This window comes from Eschrichtius robustus, chromosome 12 (genome assembly GCF_028021215.1).
Source record: "Eschrichtius robustus isolate mEscRob2 chromosome 12, mEscRob2.pri, whole genome shotgun sequence".
Taxonomy (NCBI): domain Eukaryota; kingdom Metazoa; phylum Chordata; class Mammalia; order Artiodactyla; family Eschrichtiidae; genus Eschrichtius; species Eschrichtius robustus.
This window is the reverse complement of record NC_090835.1, coordinates 79,136,458-79,155,454: the sequence shown is the minus strand read 5'-3', so window position 1 is coordinate 79,155,454 and position 18,997 is coordinate 79,136,458. Positions and strand designations below refer to the sequence as shown.

At 42.9% G+C, this 18,997-nt stretch overlaps 1 protein-coding gene across 2 annotated transcripts in view; it reads left to right on the top strand.

Annotated features, from left to right (window-relative positions):
- Positions 1 to 18,997, top strand: part of PLA2G7 (phospholipase A2 group VII) — a 42,996-nt gene that overhangs the window by 11,373 nt on the left and 12,626 nt on the right. The window contains exons 2-3 of one of the 2 annotated variants that reach the window (XM_068557735.1): positions 12,628 to 12,770; positions 18,659 to 18,780. In XM_068557735.1, the coding sequence (XP_068413836.1) occupies positions 12,662 to 12,770; positions 18,659 to 18,780 (231 nt within the window). In that variant the 5' untranslated portion in view covers positions 12,628 to 12,661. The remainder of the gene's footprint in view (positions 1 to 12,627; positions 12,771 to 18,658; positions 18,781 to 18,997) is intronic. The other variant, XM_068557736.1, reaches the window with a different exon arrangement.

Sequence of the window (18,997 nt, the reverse complement as noted above, 5' to 3'; positions counted from 1 at the left end):
GTGACCGTAATTCTAGAATCTGTACATTTTCCCTCCTGCCATATTTACCATCATAGGCCCTTAGGGTTGGGGGTGGTTAGGGCATCTTTAAGAGAGAGGCTACAGTTTCTCCTGGAGGCCACAAATCTATTCTGTTTGACTTATATAATGCTTTGAAATACTGAATTAGGTGCTCTTTAAAAATCAGCCGGTTTTACACACAAATATGGTTTTCCAGCTTTACTGGACCTGGTAACATGGAACTCTCATTCCAACATGGCAGTAATTAACTGGAGTAGAGGCGGGCCCTTTCAGATGACCCCATCTGCACAGCCCTACCACTGCTTTTTCTATCACACACGTCCTGTTGAGCTCATTTCAGTTACCTGGCTGGGAACCTTATAGACTTCTGATCTTGAACCTCAGGTTTAGGGTTATCTAGTCCGGCCTGTCTAATCCACATTCCAATCCACAGGAATTCCTTTTCCAATATCCTTGATGGTGTTCCCCAGACCTGCATTTAAACTGCTCCTCTGATAGAGAGAATATGGTACTTGTCGAAAAGCTCCAGCTAACAGAGTTCTGCAGTCTGGGTGCGTATAGAACACGTCCCTTTTCCATAGAACTGGAGCTGTCACGTTGCCATCCGGGTTTTCCCCAGAGTAAACATCCCTGGTTCCTTTAACAACAACTCATGTGACTTGTTGCCTTGTTCCCTCATCAGCCTGGTTATTGTTGGGTTATTGTCTCTTTGAATAAACTTTCACTTGTCAAAGTCCTTAAAGCCCCACCAGTTCCATAAGATGTGGTTTAACTGGCGTGGAATGTACCAGAATGCTTCCAGTATGGCAGCAAACTGCCCAGGGAGCTTAGATAACTTCCCATTTGTGACTTGAAAGCCAGCCGTTTAGGGCACCAAACATCTAGACATTTGCAAACTGGAGGCAAATGTGTTCCCGTGTCCAAAATGTGAGTAGAGTCAAGTAATTTTATTTTACTTGGAGCCGTTAAGTACTTGTATTTATAAATACTTCTAAAATTAAATTGCTTCCACAACAGGGAACTGCTTCTTCTTTTGTTTTTTTGGCCATATCTCTTTTGTTAGGTTGTGAAACGATTACCCACGAGTTGTATCAACTGTGCCCAAGATAAGAGGCTTTAGATTTTTTTGCAGAAGTCACTTGCGTGTTACGTGTTTGGGATAATGTCCATACTAAGTTTTGATTCCATTAGCTGGTATGGTAGAAAGAAAATAATATTAATACAGTAGGTATTATCTTTTCTCTTTCCTAGTCTCAATATTAGCAAGTATGAAGTAGGAAATTTTTGCCGATGCTTTTAAATGGAATCATATATCTTCACTAAAGGTGGAACCTCTGAGTCCAACCCCAACTATGCACCCCTACCTTTTTCAGCATCCCTGGCATGGGACTTGTTAGCCTTGCTAGAATCCTTCTCATGACAGAGAAGTCTCTCTACATTGTGAGGTATACATCCTAAATGGCCTGATTATTTTAAAAGCTCTTCCTTGTATTGACCAGGCATCTGCCTCCCTATAGGCTGTTTCAGAATGGAATAAATATTTCTTTATTATTAAACAAAAATATGGTTTCACCTGCATCCCTTTATACCAGGGTTTCTCAATCTTGGCATTATTTATATTTTGAGCCATATGTGTCTGTGTTGTGGGTCTGTCCTATGCATTGGAGGATGTTTAGTGGCATCCCTGGCCTCTGCCCACCAGATGCCGGTAGCAGTAGCCTCCAAGTTGTGACAACCAAAAATGCCTCCAGACATTCCCAAATGTCATCTGGGGAACACATTTGCCCTAGTTAAGAATTACTGCTGTAAGATAATGTTCTAGCTGCCTTTAGCCTGTTTCAGAATGAAGTAAATATTTTTTCTTTATCAAACAATGGTATAGTTGCTTAAAAACATTGCTTATAGAAAAATGTATGAGGTCACATCTAATTATGAACAGGAGTTTTTAATACTTCCTGAGCAGGGGAGGGAATGGATATAAAGTAACAGACATTTGAACTGTCAAAATTACATGTTTCTGTAATTTTTGAATTTTTAAACGACTATGCAACATCAATGTAAAATAACAACAAAGGATACTGCAAGTAAAAAAATAGTAATAAATTGCTTAGAAATCATGGATGGAAGATTGACAATCTCCTGCTTCATGCTACTGTAAAATATCTGAAGCAGAAGATTTTATCTTCTTCCTCAATTACTGTTTGGTATTGGGTCCATTTTGAGATATATAAGCCACCTTCTTTGACTTTAGTTGAAAGTAAATTGTCTTATTTGCTCTCTGTTCCCTTTCTGTAACTTTATATGCTCTGCATTAGTTTTCCATTGCTGCTGCAACAATTTATCACAAATGTATTGGCTTAAAGCAACACACATTTATTATCTGACAATTCTGTAGGTCAGAAGTCTAACATGGCCTCACTGGGCCAAGATTAATATGTTTAGGGCTGTATTCCTTTCTGGAGGCTCCAGGGAGAATCTGTCTCCTTACCTTTTCCAGAGTTTATAGAGGTCTCCCATATTCCTTGGACCTTCCTGCATCTTCAAAGCCAGCGATGATGGGTTGGATTTTCACATTTCATCACCCTGACCTTCTTTTCTGCCAACCTCTCCCACTTTTAAGGACCCTTGTGATGACACTGGGCCCACCTGGATAATCCAGGATAACCTCCCTATTTTAAAGTCAACTATTTAGCAACCTTAATTCCACCTGCAACCTTAATTCCCCTTTGCCATGTAACCTAACATATTCAGAGGTTCTGGGGATTAGGATGTGGGCATTTTTTGCAGGGAGGAGAGTATCATTATTTTGACTGCCATACCCTCTCATTCTAAAAGTTAAACAGGAAGAATTTGACAGAGTACTGATACTTATGAAAGAGCATTTACTTTCCTCTTTACCAGTGGCAGAAGAGTTAAGACGCATGCATGCCCTAATCTCTGGCCAGAACTTCTCGGAGTTATTCATCAGCTCTTGACAGATATTCTGGACTTGAGAGTGGACATTTCTCCTGTTTTGGGTTTTTTTGATGTGGACCATTTTTAAAGTCTTTATTGAGTTTGTTACAATATTGCTTCTGTTTTATGTTTTGTTTTGTTTTTGGTTTTTGGCCCCAAGGCATGTGGGATCTTAGCTCCCCCACCAGGGATTGAACCCTCACCCCCTGCATCAGAAAGCTAAGTCTTAACCACTGGACCACCAGGGAAGTCCCTCACGTGTTGTTTTGGTTTGCCTTTTGTTTCAAAAAGGGAAATAATGCCTGATGAGAATTTAACAGTGACATACGGGAAAATAGGATTAGCAGAGGTCATGGAGGTATATGGAGATCTCAGCTGGGATGTAAAAGAACAAGTAGGAAATGGTGGTTTCAGCAGCAGACAGGAAATCCACAGAAGAAAGGCAAAGATGATACCCACTTTCAAATGGATTTAAATAGAATGTGTTCTCTGAGCTCTCAATTAAAGATCTTGATCTACCAGGATGATATTTTATTTAGTGGTCCAGGAGCCAGAATTGAAGAAAATGATTTTCAGGCTTTACTATTTTAAAAATTGTTGATTTTTTGCAATAAGCATTCTCATTGATTTAAAATATTGGAAAAGAAAAGTAGAAAGAAGGATAAAAAATTACCTTTAGTTTCTAACTATACAAAGCTCTCTAAAGGAGATAAACTTTGTAAACACTTGTATTTCTTTTTATTTTGTTTCTCCTTGTTCTTGTTGTTCTCTTCTCCCCCCGACCCCCTCGTTCTCCTCCTCCCCCTCCCCTTCCTCTCCCTCCTCCTCCCCCTCCTCCTGGTTCCTCTTTTCTTTTACCCATCTGGGATCACAGATAATTCTCTTAATTCTCTATATACCATTTAGCTTAATATTAAACGTAAACACTTTTCATGGTCATACAAACTCTTCTTAAATATCCTCTTTAAATTATTTCTTATTAGTAAAGCAATACATTTTATTGTAAAAATTGTGAAGAATTATGGGGAAAAAAACACCCATAATTCCATCACCCTTATTACTTAATATTACTTAATAGTCTTTTCAGTATGAATTTTTACCTGGCAATTTTATATTCTTTTTTTAATTAAAATTACATTGTAAACAGTTTCCTAAATCATAAAGAAGTATTTTGTAAATATCATGTTAATAACTGAATGTAATCCCATCGATGATATTCTCTTATTGTTTGACATCTGTAAGGTTTTCATGTGTGTTGTATATGTGTGTTGGCTATTCTGGAGTTGGAATAAATGCTGTAGGGCATTACATTTTTAGGATTTTACTTCCCGTGTATAAGATTTGTGTGTGTGTGTGCTGATCTCAGAAATGTAGTGAAAAGTTCAAAGGATATGGACAATTGAAGTCTTGCCAAATTGCCATCCAAAAATCAGGTACTTATTTATACCCCCACTAGAATTGCTAGCTTTGCTTTGGTAAATTTGGCAGTGTTAAAGAATAGGCAAGACCTGTGTTCCCGGCTTTTTGTTTACTAGTTATTGCTCTGTCTGTCCGGTTACATCTTTCTCCAAGAAAAGATTGTATTGGCTAGTGGTGGTGGTAATGGATTTTCATACGTTATGATTATGAAGACTGCTGTGTCAAGGGTTTTAGTGTTGTCACCTTGGATTCTCTGTTCTAAATGTCCAAAGTCAATATTAGACTTTTCAGGGTCCTAGTTCTTCAATGTAAATACATTTCTAACTAAGTTGTACCCCATGGTTGAGAAAAAGGCACTTTTCTGCAGAAAGAGAACTTGGAGAAATAAAAGACTTCTTATGAATTATTCCTCTGTGTCCGGATTCGAGAGCCTCATGGCCATCCTCCCAGAGATCTTAATGACCATCAGAAGGTAAAAGAAGCCAGTGTCCCAGCGCACGAGTGACTTGCAGCCAATTATAGTAGTTCTTTTTTCAGAAAAGCAAGAAGCTCTGTTTTCCTTCTAGCAACGTGGGAAATGTTTGGTTATATTTACCTAAAATGTGTAATTCTTCTGTAGAAGATAGGTGGCTGCTTATAATAAAATCACATTTAAAAAAAAAAGCTTACTTAAGAAATAAAGCTAGAGAAATTAATCAGAAACCAGAGGAATGTCTTGTTAAGGACCCCCCTCCTCATGTACATAGAACTCTGAGAAATTTTAAAAGACGAAGAGTACTGGACCTTTAGCAGAAGAAGCTTCATTCTATTGGGGGAAAAATGGAAAAGAACCCCTACATGGGGTTTTGTATGCTTATGGTAGAAGCCAGCCATACCTTCAGCACTTAGTACTCGGCACATGGTGCTTAGTGGGTGTTTGGATGGGTGGAAGGGTGAGTGGATGTTCTGGTGGATAGGCTGCTGTGGCGATATACACTGCGGGAAAAGTCAGCACCATCAGAGAGGAACACACAGTCCTGTGGGCACTGGGGGGAAGGGTGGGGCATCAGGCTCCAGAAACCAGCAAGGGCATCATGGGAAGACCCCCAACTAGATGAACTGGAGAATAAGATGAAAGGCAAATGCGGTGATGCATACATATAACACATTGAATGCATTGATGAAGAATTCACATATCTTTGTAAACCGAACAAACAAAGACTGTGTATACTGTTAGATACACCTGCCTGCTTAGCAAGAAGGCTCAGAGTTACAGTTATTTGCCTTAAAGTAGATAATTTTCAACCCTGATTCTTTCTGAGGGCGTGGTTTTGTCCCATCTCCTAGGTAAGACAGACCCCTGCCTGTGCCTGCTTGCCCTTTATGTAGCCCAGTGGTTCTCAACTGGGGGCAGTTCCCCCCTCCCCAGAGGACACTTGGCAATGTCTGGAGATATTTTTGCTTGTCACAAGTTAGGGGAGAGGGTGCTGCTACTGGCATCTGGTGAGTAGAGGCCAGAGAAGCTGCTGAACATCCTATGATGCACAGAACAGCCGTCACAACCAGGAATTACCGGGTCCCAAGTGTCAATGGTGCCAAGGATGAGAAACCCCATGGAATCAGAGCCTGCACCACTGGCCCTGCCTTGGCAATGCAGGAGGACACAGTCACCGGCTTTCAGATCTCTGGGCTCTTTCCTTTCTCAGGATGTAGTCTTGAGAATCTAACCTACTTTGCTTCAAATGGAGGTAATCTGGTTCCTGGGGAAGAAGGGAAAGGGGAACTCATTGAGGGTTGATGGTTGGGCTCTGTGCTGGCATTTTCTCACCTCATCAACCTACAAGATAGGGACTGTACATTCCTTTTCATTGATTAGGAGATTTAGGTTCCAGACACGCAATGACCAGCTAGAGTGGATCCTTCTGATTGTAAACTCAGGCCCTTCCCATTGCCCTGGGAAGCCCCTAGATCCCCTGTCCAGGATCCACATTCTTCACAGGAGCGCAGATGCTCCTCACCTATAGGGCGGGCCTCACTACAAACCTGATTGCCTGGTGATCGGGGCACAAGGTCTTCTGGTCCCAACGAGGCCACTAGTTTACTGTGTGGCTCCAGGCAAGTTGCTTCCCCTCTCTGGGCCTCAGTTTCTTTGTATGTAAAACACCGGGATTGGACTAGTTAGTGTCTCCTAGTTTGACCTGAACTAGAGTAGGTTATGTCTATCTTCAGCTAGACCACAAAACTGGGCACTCTTTGAAGCATGTTTTTCTCTTTTGTTTGTCATCCTGCACCTCACCCCCACCCCATACACACACAACACACACACACACATACACACACACACACTGGGACTCCCTTAATTGCCTAGCACAGTGCCTGGCTCATGGGTACTAATTTGAAATTTAATGACCACAAACCACTGATTCTTTCAGGAAGAAAACCTACCCCAAACTTTTAAACTGAAACTAAGCATACCTTTCTCCTAAAATTAGTGCTCTAAAGCAAAGTCTCAGATCCAACATTGTCCCTGAATTGGACCTAAAATATCTAAGGGTGTAGCTCCTTTCTGACATGAAGCCATCCTTTTAGATTTAGTCACCCCAGGAAAGAGCTAGGGTTTTGTTTCTTTTCTTTTCTTTTTTTCCTATTCAAGTGATGCATGTTCACTCTTGACAAATTAGAAAAAGAATACTAAAATCACCTATAATCCTACCCCTTAAATGTAACCACTGAGGATATTCTGGCTTTATATTCATCTAGATTTTTTTTTCTATTGGTGTATAAATGTACATATTTAAGTAAAAAGCAGAGCCTACTGTACTGATGGTTTTTCCTCACGTGCCTCAGAGGGCGGGGCTTGGTAGTCAAACCACTGAAACCTACCAGTCAATATTGAGTCACCCAATCTGCAAGCCTCAGTGTGTTTTTGTTTGTTTGCTTTTTATTTTTTTAATTTTATTGAAATACAGTTGATTTACAATGTTGTGTTAATTCCTGATGTACATCAAAGTGATTCAGTTATATGTTCTTTCTCATATTCTTTTCCATTATGGTTTATCACAGGATACTGAATATAGTTCCCTGTACTATACAGTAGGACCCTGTTGTTTATCCATCCTGTATATAATAGTTTGCATCTACTAAACCCAAACTCCCAATCCTTCCCTCTCCCACCCCCCTTGGTAACCACAAGTCTGTTCTCTATGTCTGTGAGTCTGTTTCTGTTTCATAGATAAGCTCATTTGTGTCATATTTTAGATCCCACATATAAGTGATATCACATGGTTTTTGTCTTTCTCTTTCTGATTTACTTTGCTCAGTATGATAATCTCTAGGTCCATCCATGTTGCGGCAAATGCAAGCCTCAGTGTTTTAACTGTAAAATGGAGGTAATAACACCGGCCTAACTCTATTCTTTCTGTGAGGACTAGAGGTTACATAAAGTACCCAGCTAGACAGTGCTGGCACACAGTAGATGCTCAATAAAAGATAATTATTTATGCCTCATATCACCTTCTTTATTTTCTAAACCAAACCAGTGATCAAGATTTGGATTCAGAAGGTCTGAGTGGCAGTTGAAACATTTCTCTATCTTTAAGAGTTTCTGCCTAATATTAAAGCCAATCAAAACCAAAATCAACAAGTGCAGATGCAGGAAAACCAACCCCGAGTCTCTTCTCAGATGCCTGGGACACGTTAATCAGGAGTGTTTGTTGATTCTTCCAGAAGCCATGCTTCATCAAGTCCCCTTACTGGTCCAAGGAGTTCTCATTCAGCTTTTTAGAAAATATAAAACTGATACAAAATGAATATCAAAATCTTCTTTTTTATTACTTAGCTAGACTTCTGCCGTAGCATCAGTGATTCAGTCTCAAACGGACTTCTCATCCAGAACTGCCTGTTTCACTGTTACACCTCCTGAGAAAGGACTGGCTTCTGCTTCCCCACAGTTCGAGAAAAATTTGTTTCAGAAAAGAACAGTTATCCCATTTTTATTTTCAATTCTGAGAAGAGGTAGCATTCCAAGAAAAGGACTGTTTGCTCTGAGATTTCACCCCACCCCACCCTTAAGTATTGTTTATTAACCATCTCCTGCCCCAAACACAGATGTTATACTGAAAACCATACTCTGAATCATCCAAGCCCTAACTGATGATAAAATGCAGGCTCACTTACTCTTGTTTGAAGCTTGGCAGCCAGAAGGTGCGGGGGTAGTCAGAGTGGTTTCCTGCCCAGGGGATCTGATTTGGAGGACATTAAAACTCCTCTTTTCTCCAAAACGTTTCTCCCCATTAGCATATGAGTCTTTCCTTTAGAGTAACTTTTGGGGGGCTTTGAGAAGATGCCTCCAGGAGAAAGGGTTGTTATTTAGAAGTTAATGAGGAAAGGCTCCGGAACACCCCAGTACTTATTAGCAGCTTGTTATGTTAGGGAGCTGTCACCCTGAGAGAGGCCATGATGGTAAACCACAGGGATGCCCTAGGTATTACCAGACCACTAATCATCCGAAGAGGGGAAGGAGGGCAGCTAACACAAAGTTCCTTAAGAAATGTAGGAGAAATGCTAATTATAGTGCCCAGGGGAAAGGCGAGTCCTTATGAAGCCCGAAGATCTGTTCAGCAGAACTACGGAGGAACAGAGGAGATGGTGCCCTCGGAGTCACTTCAGTCCACAGAGGAAAAGTCCTTCTGTTCCTATGTCAAGGACCTGATTGACACCTTAGCTATTATTTAGTTAGCATTTTTGAGCGACTACTTACCTACGACGGGCAATGCATGATGCCAGGGATGCAAAATGAATATGCTAATGTTTGCATTTAGCCACGTGCAAATATGCTGTTGGACATATATTTCTCATTTAACCCGGAGTAATATTATTATCATCCTCAGACCCATTTTACAGGTAAGAAAATGAGGCACAGAAGGTTTCCATAGTTCGTAGGTCACACCGAGGCTGGGATTCAGACCCAGGCAGTTGGGATGTAGGCACTAAAGCCCAAGAGGTCAAACCCCGCCCACTCTGTGTACTGAGAACCTGGTGGCGGAGGGTCCGCGCATGGGTTTCAGGGCCACCTGGTGGCCCAAACCAAAAAGAAGGCAGGATCCTTCATCCTTCTTCATCCTCCTTCAAGAAACATTTACTAGTGCTTGCTATATGCCGGGCTGTTCGTTAAGCAGCAATAATAAAAAGACTAATGCGACCAATCCCTGATCTGGAGGAGCTCACAGGCTACCGGGGGGAAGCAATTCTGCACATTGTACAACAGTCTTGCAGTAGAGGGTTGATAGTACCCGGATGCAGGCATGCATGGAATGCACCAAGCAAAGAGGACGCAGCCTCTGTGCCACCGCCACCTGACTGTGCCCCGACAGGTGAGCGTCTGCTAGCTGAGCTGGGAAATGCCTGCTCCTTTTGTGCCCTGGAGGAGCCAGGCTCAGAGGACACCTCCCTTCCTGGCTGCAGGGAAACTTTGGTATTAGTTGGCCACTGCTTCATGCAGTCAGCTGGGGACATCTCGGTATATCATTCCATCCCACATCAGAGGAACAGGGAAAGACGAGGCATCTGAGGCACTGGGAAGGCGGCCAGAGAAGAGGGATCATGTGTGGGTCCTTCTGTCATTCAACCCACAGGAGTAAAGGAAGAAGACCGCCATCTAGTACCGCCCATGCCAAACGCTCACCCTGTGACCCCAGGCAGGTTACCTAGCCTTACTCTGTGTCAGTGATCTTCGTCCCCAGAAGGACGAATGGAGATGCTAAAATGTGCTTCTTTTCTCTTATGCCTGCTAGACATTTATTCCCACTACATCTTGTGAATAATCTCTTATAGTACTCATTATGACTGTTCGACAATCGCTTTCCCTGCTAGGGATTTTAAAGACAAAAATCACATCTATTTTTGAAATCTTTTAATCCCAAACATAGTGACTGACACATAGTCACTCTTAAAATTGAGTAAATGGATTCGTGAACAAATGAATGAATGAGGCAGCCAGTCATTAAATTATTTGGAGAATTATTACTCTGGGAATGAGGTCAGATAGCACATATATAGGGTGATGAAAAAACTCAGCAAACAGTACTCTTACTGTTCCATTGCAGACATTTCCAAACACTGCCTCCTGGTACTGGCTATACCAGAGCCCATAGGGGGCTAACATATAGATGCCTGGACCTGCCTTCTGAAGATTCTGTATCAGAAAGTCTGCGATGGGGCTCAGGAGTCAGCGTGTTCAAAGGTTCCGCAAGAGCCTTGCAGCCTGCCTGAGGTCAGGCAGGGAACTGGTGCGGGCCATTTCACCTGGCCTTAACTCTGCCGGTTCCACTATAAGGACAAAAGGTGATGGCCCTGGCACTGGTCTGGTAGGAATCATGGCGAGGGCAGAGCACCCCAGTCCTGCTTGGAGGACTTGGGGAAGCCCTGCTAGCCGTTGGCTGTCTCTAATTCTTCCTGAGGTTATCGACAGGGAAGATGTGATGAATACCCAAGTTGCTACGGGCAAGTGAGCCTTCTTGGGGTTAGTGCAGGGTTCCTAAAAATCACTGTTGATTCCTTATGTGTTTCACTTTGTCTTCTCTTTTTCACCTCTTCATCCCTCGTGATCTTCCAAATGGGCTGAACGACACTCCCCTTATTCAGCCTGGGCTGTAAGCACCAGGAGTGGTAAATACTTTCTGTGGATGATGTCATTTGATGAAAAACCAAGTTGTGACATTGTAACAGAGGGGTAGCAGTGAAGGCTTGTGAGGATCCAGCCTGGCTTCAGTGCAACTTCTTCTATTGCTTATTTGGGAAACTTAGCTATGTCTCGGGATTCATACACAGTACTCTGAAGTTTCCAAGGGTCTTTGGCATGTTGCTCCAACATAAATTAAGGCAAGAACAATGAGACGGATTCTCATCTCTTTGGAGAACAATTTCTAATTCTTTGTTAAGTCATCTCTCAATCCAGCTCTGACCAGTTTAGCATCATTAAAGTAACTGTTCTGTTCATTAACTTTAGAAGATTTTGGTTTTAGAGTGAACAGAATTTGACATTATATCAAGATGCCATGTGGTGGGTGAAAGCAGGCACTCAGGCAATCTGGGCTTAAGCCCTACCTCCAGCACTTGCTAGCTGTGTGATTAGAACAAGTCAGTTAAACTTTTCTGGCCTCAGTTTCCTCATCAATAGAATGGGGATAATTAAACTTCCCTGACAGATTGTCTTGGTGATGATTGAGTAAGGGGCCATGTGCCAGAAACTGAAAAATGCTTGGCACTTAGTTAAGTGTTCAAATGTTAGCAATATTATCATCTATTTAGTGAACAAACTTTTTTGAGCAACTCCTAGGTGCCATTTTTAAATAAAAAGACAAATTGTAGTGCTATGTACTCATATGAAAAGATATTTACAGTATATTTTCAAATTAAAAATGGAAGTTGAATATATTGTATGAAGTTTTATAAACAAACTTTAGAGGTTATTGCAAAATTCAAGAGAGAGGTGGTGATGGCTTGGACCATTTCCATCACCCCAAAAAGTTGAGGGGAGAAATTTTCAAGGGGAAAAGTGATTCACAAATACAAGATAGCTTTTGCTGTTAAGATGTTAGCAAAGAGCCTCCCTGTAATGTAATTTATTATTACCACAAGTCCGGTTTTATTCATCAGTTCTACCGACATTTATCCCACACAAGCTGCATGCCAGGACCCCTGTTAGGCACTTTGGGACAGCAAGTAAGATCTGCCCCCTGCCTTTGGGAGGCTCTCAGTTGTAGCAGGGTTATAGAGATCCCCCAAAATATAACATCATCAGCACCAAAAACAAACCGAGCTGCTGCAACATGATTATTTTACAAATATGATGGGAACATTAGCCAAAACATATTGAGGGTTTACTATGTGCTAGACATGCCCTTGGATATTATTATGATTATGATATGTGATAAAATTATTATAGTTTGATGCTCTTCTTTCTGACCAAACTAGACTGCTACAAAGTTAGGGAACTATGGCCGAAGACCTCATATTATAAACTAAAAGTGTTATTTCTGGGCTCTGCAATCCAGCATGACCAAGAACTCTGACACCCTAGTGCCTACCAAAAACCCATTCTAGAAAATGCATGTGCTGTTTTTTTCCAAATGTCTTCTCCCTTTATAACACACGGAATCATGTTACTAGTCCCTTAATCTCACTGATAGGTTAGCCTATTTAAGTCCTCTTTATTGCATGTCTTTTTTTTCCTTTTAATCATCTGCCTTGAAGAAGGTTAAGCTGAAACGGCTGCTCAGCTTCCAAGATGTTGCCACCCAAACTGCACGCGCTTTTCTGCCTCTGCATCTGCCTCACGCTGGTTCATCCTTTTTACTGGCAAGACCTAAATCCTGTTTCCCATATTGAATCATCAGGTAAGAGGTATATTTGCTCAAGGGCTTGAGCTACTGACCTGTTGCCAGACTCGGAGTGGTCCCAGGGAAGTTGCATGTGTGGACTTATAAGAAGATTCTGATGAAGATGAGATCCTCAGTTCTCCTGGGGGACGGGGAAGGGCCTCACTCTTTCCTCTTCTTTTTTTTTTTTTTAAAGAGCTCCTGACTTTATTTATTTATTTATTTGGCTGTTTTGGGTCTTTGTTTCTATGCGAGGGCTTCCTCTAGTTGTGGCAAGCGGGGGCCACTCTTCATCGCAGTGCGCGGGCCTTTTCACTGTCGTGGCCTCTCTTGTTGCGGAGCACAGGCTCCAGACGCGCAGGCTCAGTAGTTGTGGCTCACGGGCCTGGTTGCTCCGCGGCATGTGGGGTCTTCCCAGACCAGGGCTCGAACCCGTGTCCCCTGCATCGGCAGGCAGATTCTCAACCACTGCGCCACCAGGGAAGCCCCTCTTTCCTCTTCTTAATGAAACTAGAGAAGTGCCTTCTTCTTCAACATCAGGACTGCAGGACAGCCTAGGATGAGGCCTTTTCAGACAAGCTGGAAACTCAGCTCGCAGTCACCGTAGAGAAGGTCCACAGCGCCCCTTCTATACCTCATTGCCCTGACCCATGCCCTCTCGGTGCAGTAACACACTTCCCCTTCAGTGCCTTCAGAGGCAACCCCAAACCTGCCCCCACGAAGGTGAAGAAGAGGCAGGTGTCTTGATCAACAGGTGTAGTCCTGGTTGACGGTGGAGTGTGTGAGAAGATGGCAATTTAGAGTTTGGGATCCAGAGGGGGACAATCTTTTCTATCTAATGACCGGCAGAAGCAGGGACCAGTAGGCACTCGGAGCTCCAGATGAGAATGGATGTGCATCCCTTGCTCTTTCTTACTTTGCAGGGTGGAGGGAAGGAGAAGAGGGGGAGGCTTAGTCAAGCCTGGGAGTGGTGGCCAGAATGGGACAGCCATCTCTAGACAGGGACATCTACTGTCACCTAGAATAACCTTGATTGAAAAGCGATTCCTTCTGGAGCTCTGTGAATTCCTGCTAATCCCAGAGGGTTGGGAGGCATGAACTTCTCTATCTAGTCTCCTCAGGTGAGCAGCGTCAGTGGCCTCTGCAAGGCGCCATAGTGTCTGTACCCACAGACCCATGCACCTGGGGAGATATGGTAGCCCTGGATCTAGTTGTGCAGTCTTGATGGGTGACTCCTTACTGTGACATTTACCAAAGATCTTTCCTAACCCAGTGCCTTACAAATCTGGCCCTACTTCATAGTTGGGGAAATGATTGCAGCAGCAGAAAAGGGACTAGATCTTCTAACTATGTTTGCATAGGAAATGGCATCATATCTCACAGGTCCATTCATGCAACAATACTTATCAGAAAACTGAGGTGTGCGTAATGCACTGGTGACTAAGACAGAGGGTTTGTAGTCAAGCTCAAGGAAGTTAAATTAACTCTCAAGGTTAAATTAATTCTCCCATTATCTTATCTGTAGATTGAAAACAGGTAACATCTTACATGACAAGCAAATCCTTACCTAGGAGACATTTACATCATGCGCTTTTTATTGGTACAGAATGGGAATTTCAAAACATGTTCTCTATTCCCTCATGTCTGAAAATCACTGGAAAGCTGTTACTGGACAGTCAGAAACTTGAGGACACTGCTTGCTTCATCTTTGTCATCCCAGCCTGGAGCCCAATGCCCCATTCATTCGAAATGCTCAAAAATGAATGCATAAATATTTTTTAAATTATTAGAAATAGTTTATTCAATAAAAGATGAAAATAATAGATGATTATTTGTATCATTCTTAATAAATGAATACATAGAAAATATGGTCATGCCGCCAAAAAGTTTGTAAACATGGCTAGAGATATCCCATTTGCTAATGGAGGACATAAAGCCATATAAGAGAATGTCATTTTCCTAGCATGTGTACATTCCATCTCCAACCCCAGGAATGAACATCAGGACTATTTGATAAAGGAACATCACCAAAAATGTATAATAAGATTAATAGCATACCATAGGTTCTAATGCTCCTATTAAAATAGAGTTGAAGAAAAATAGGAAGTGACATTTGTAAGTTCTGAACCACGAAACTATATCATCTACAGAGTGGCCATTCAACCTGGCAAGTCTCTTGCCTGCCTCTTCCTTCGTGATGAGTGCTGATAGTTGGTTAGAGAATGGGAAATCCAGGACCATAACCAGATTAGCTGTGGGCTGGTGAACCTTTTCTTTCTTTCTTTTTCTTTCTTTCTTTTCTTTCTTTCTTTCTTGTTTATTTTATTGAAGTATAGTTTATTTGCAATGTTGTGTTTAATTTCTGCTGTACAGCAAAGTGACTCAGTTATACATATATATATATTTTTTCATATTCTTTTTCATTATGATTTATCACAAGATATTGAATATAGCTCCCTGTGCTCTACAGTAGGACCTTGTTGTTTGGTGAACCTTTTCTGCAGCCGCCCTGGCACTCACCAGCCACAGGGCCCTGGAGGCCTACACTCAAACCTGGGTCAGCTCGAAGTTTTCTGAGACCTTTTCAGGGGTCAGGTGTCCTGGAATAAGCAGCCCTGTAGCCTCACCTTGACCTGGGCTCCTGAATGCTGGGTGAGGCTTTTTGGTAGAGCAGGTTTTAGAGGACCAGGCACTCCGAGGTTAGTGGAAAAAGTTTCCAGAGCCTAGGTAGAATTGACATCTCACAAGAGGAAACTTGTGCAACTTGAAACATGCCCTTGGCTCTAGAACTGAACTCCCAATTCCAGAGGTAGTGCCTCCAAGGTAGCTGTGGGTTCTCTGGGGCTCCTCACCAAGCTGTGTGAGCCAGAGTCCCTATAGCCACACCATGGTTGCCTGTGGGTGGCAGCACAGCAGAACCCAGGCTGCTCGTCACAGAAGGCCTACCCTACTGTCCTCTGGACTTGACATCTCCCTATTACAGCATGAAGGACCACTCAGCAGACAGTCTTAAATAGGAGACATAAAGCCTTTTGTAATTCTAAATAGACCCTAGAATGTTAGCCTTACATACAGGCAAAGCTTTTTAAAGAAATGTTTCTGAGGAAACACCTTGGATTTTGAAACTACCCAGAGAAAAATGGTATGATCTAGTGGAGATCTGCTGAAACTCCTCCTCAGGTTTGAATTTGGGTAACCAGGGTTAGCTAACTCTAGGGGAAGGGGCAAATAACATCAGTTGTCTGCCTCTTCTGGCCTGCGATCTGGGCAAGCTACTTGACTTAGATGATCACTTTATCCTTACAGCTGTCCTGAGAGTTGGCCAAGTGATTTTATCTCCACTTTACAAATGAGGATCAGAGAGGGGAAAAAATTGCCTAGGGCAGAGCATCATAGCTTGTAAGATATACAGCTGGAATCCAAAATAGGATCACCTGGCTCCAACACCAGTGTCCGTTCATCTCAACCACTGCCTTCCTCGGAACTACCTCCTGCCATTTGACCATGCATTGCTGACCGTGTGTCAGGCCAGGTGGTCTGGTATCTTAGCCTAGTGCTTCCTTACACTTTAATAGGCGCATCTTTTCCGATTCAGTAGAATTGGGGTGAGGCCTAAGAGCCTCGTCTCCAAGCTTCCGCATGATGCTGGTCCATGGACCAACTTTGAGTAGCAAGGCCTCATGCGTTGACAGGCTCATCGCTGGCAGGTGCTTCACACACTAACGTGGAGGATGTCAATGGGCTTCTTCTCATGGCCCCAAACCCTTCTGAGAGATACCCTATGATATCAGGCACCATGCCTAACATAGTTCCAAGTGTCTACGTGGCAGAGGCAGACTGTGATAGGAAGCGCAAAGGAATCTGTCCAGCAAAGCAATCACCTCTCACAGTCCGACAAAAGGAAAGGAGCAGGCAAGCTGAATCTAGATACACTGATATATGGACTCACCATCCTGAAATTGCATGTGGACTTGATTGGGGGTTAGAAAGGGGAACAGGTGAAACTGCAGGTGTGTTGAAGGGTTTTGGCACCAGAGAGCGAAAATGTTTCAAGAGTGGGTGGGTAAAAGAATAGAGGCCATGGGCCTTCCCTGGTGGCGCAGTGGTTAAGAGTCCGCTTGCCAATGCAGGGGACACGGGTTCGAGCCCTGGTCCGGGAAGATCCCACATGCCGCGGAGCAACTAAGCCTGTGCGGCACAACTACTGAGTCCGCGTGCCACAACCGCTGAAGCCTGTGCACCTAAAGCCCGTGCTCCGCAACAAGAGAAGCCACTGCAATGAGAAGCCCACACACCACAACAAAGAGTAGCCCCCACTCACCGCAACTAGAGAGAGCCCGCGCGCAGCAACGAAGACCCGATGCAGCCAAAAAATAAATAATTAATTAATTTAAAAAAATATATATATATATGTGCCATAAAGCATTTAGCAGAAACAAAAGAGACCCAGTGACAGTGAAAAGCTTAGTTTAGCTCATTTTCACAGATATTTTTTGAGCACCGATTATGTGCTAGACATTGTGTTAAAGATGTGAGGATACAAAGATATGGATGCAGCTCTTACGAAATAGCCTTAGGAGACAGAGTGTGCAGACACATAGTTTTAATCTAATATGATAGGAAGAAAGATAAAAATATATACAGGGAATTGATTTAATACTGAGGATGAAACGATTAAATCTGGGGTGGTGGTCAGGGAAGGCTTCAGAGAAGACCTGACATCTGATCAAGATGTTAAAGGTTGAATAGGAGTTTGCCATGGGGATTTCCAGCGCAGGGAACAGCATTTACTAAGGTGTAGACGCATGGAACAGTCCAGTGTGTCACTCAGCAGTGCTGGAGCACAGGGAGGGAGATAACAAGGGAAAAAGCAGAAGAAGAGGAGGAGCCAGTGGACCTCCAGATCATGGAGGGTCTTTCTTATAGTGCCCGGGAACTTGAGATTTAACTTGTGTACCTGTGAACCTCTACGAGTTTCAACCCCCGAACACTGGAAAGATAAGCCACCCCACACTGGAAGCCATGTGTAGATTTAAATATAACCTACAAACTGCCTTCCAGAAAGATTCCAATACATTCCCCCTTCAAGAAAAAATACCTGGTGATGATAGGAGAGCATTGAAGGATTTGAAGAATTGCCTGGTGAGATTCATGCTTTAAATCACTCCAGGAGTTGTGTGAAAGATGCAGTTGAAGGAGTCAGGATCCAAGGTGAACAGGACACTTGGGAGAGATGGCGACTGTCCGGTCAAGAACAGTGAAGGTGTAACTGAGTCAGTTGAGCTAGTGGGGTAAGGATACATTGGAGAGAGAATCCTAAGCTAAAGACAAATGTTAGAGATTGGAACTTGGTTGGATGTAGGGGATAGAGGAGAAAGAGTTAGGAGAGTAGCATGATTCCCACATTTCTGGCTTGAGATCCCCAAGCTAGGGAATTCTGGAGTTGCATGCTGTGTGGTTGGAAGATGAAGAGGGGGAGTTGGGAGATGGTCATTTAGTTTCATTCTGGACCATAAGCTTTGCTGTTCCAATAGGAAGGCTTCCAGTGGGAAGTCGTGAGCCCAAATCTGAAAGGTCGATAAAGCTCATGTTTAGGAAAAGCAGATTTGGGAAGTGGTCTCTAATATGCTCCGGATAGGAGTAGAAGGTAAGGGCAAGGCTGAAAGGATTAGGAGGTGTTGATCCTCAGCACCTTAGGAAAAGGGCTATGTCGACCGCCATCTTTTTCCCCACACAGTACTTCGCATACAGCAGGCCCTCAATAATTATTTGTGTATTTTACTAATTAGTAGAGAAATGGAGGCAGGAAACTATGGGTAGTCACTTGATTCCCTTGGAGTTTCTTTGTGTAATAAAGTCTGGGGTGTAATGGCTGACAAGTGAAATAATATTGACCTGTTTTCCAGCGCGGGTCAATAAACTACAAGCTCTGATGGCTGCCGCAAGGTTTGGCCAAACTAAAATCCCCAGAGGAAATGGATCTTATTCCGTCGGTTGTACAGACTTGATGTTCGATTACACGAATAAGGTAATGATTTGATTAATACCACTTATCCTTATATTCTAATATTGACTGTGGCTATGGCCCATGAGAAGGTTTTGAAACCTGACCTTGCCCTCACCTGAGAAAGACTCATTTTGCCATTTGTATGGTTTCCTGGGAAACCTTTGGCTGTTTAATTCATTCCCCAATTCGTTGCTCTCATCGGATTAAGTATAAACTCTTTTTTTCCCCTTCTTTGATG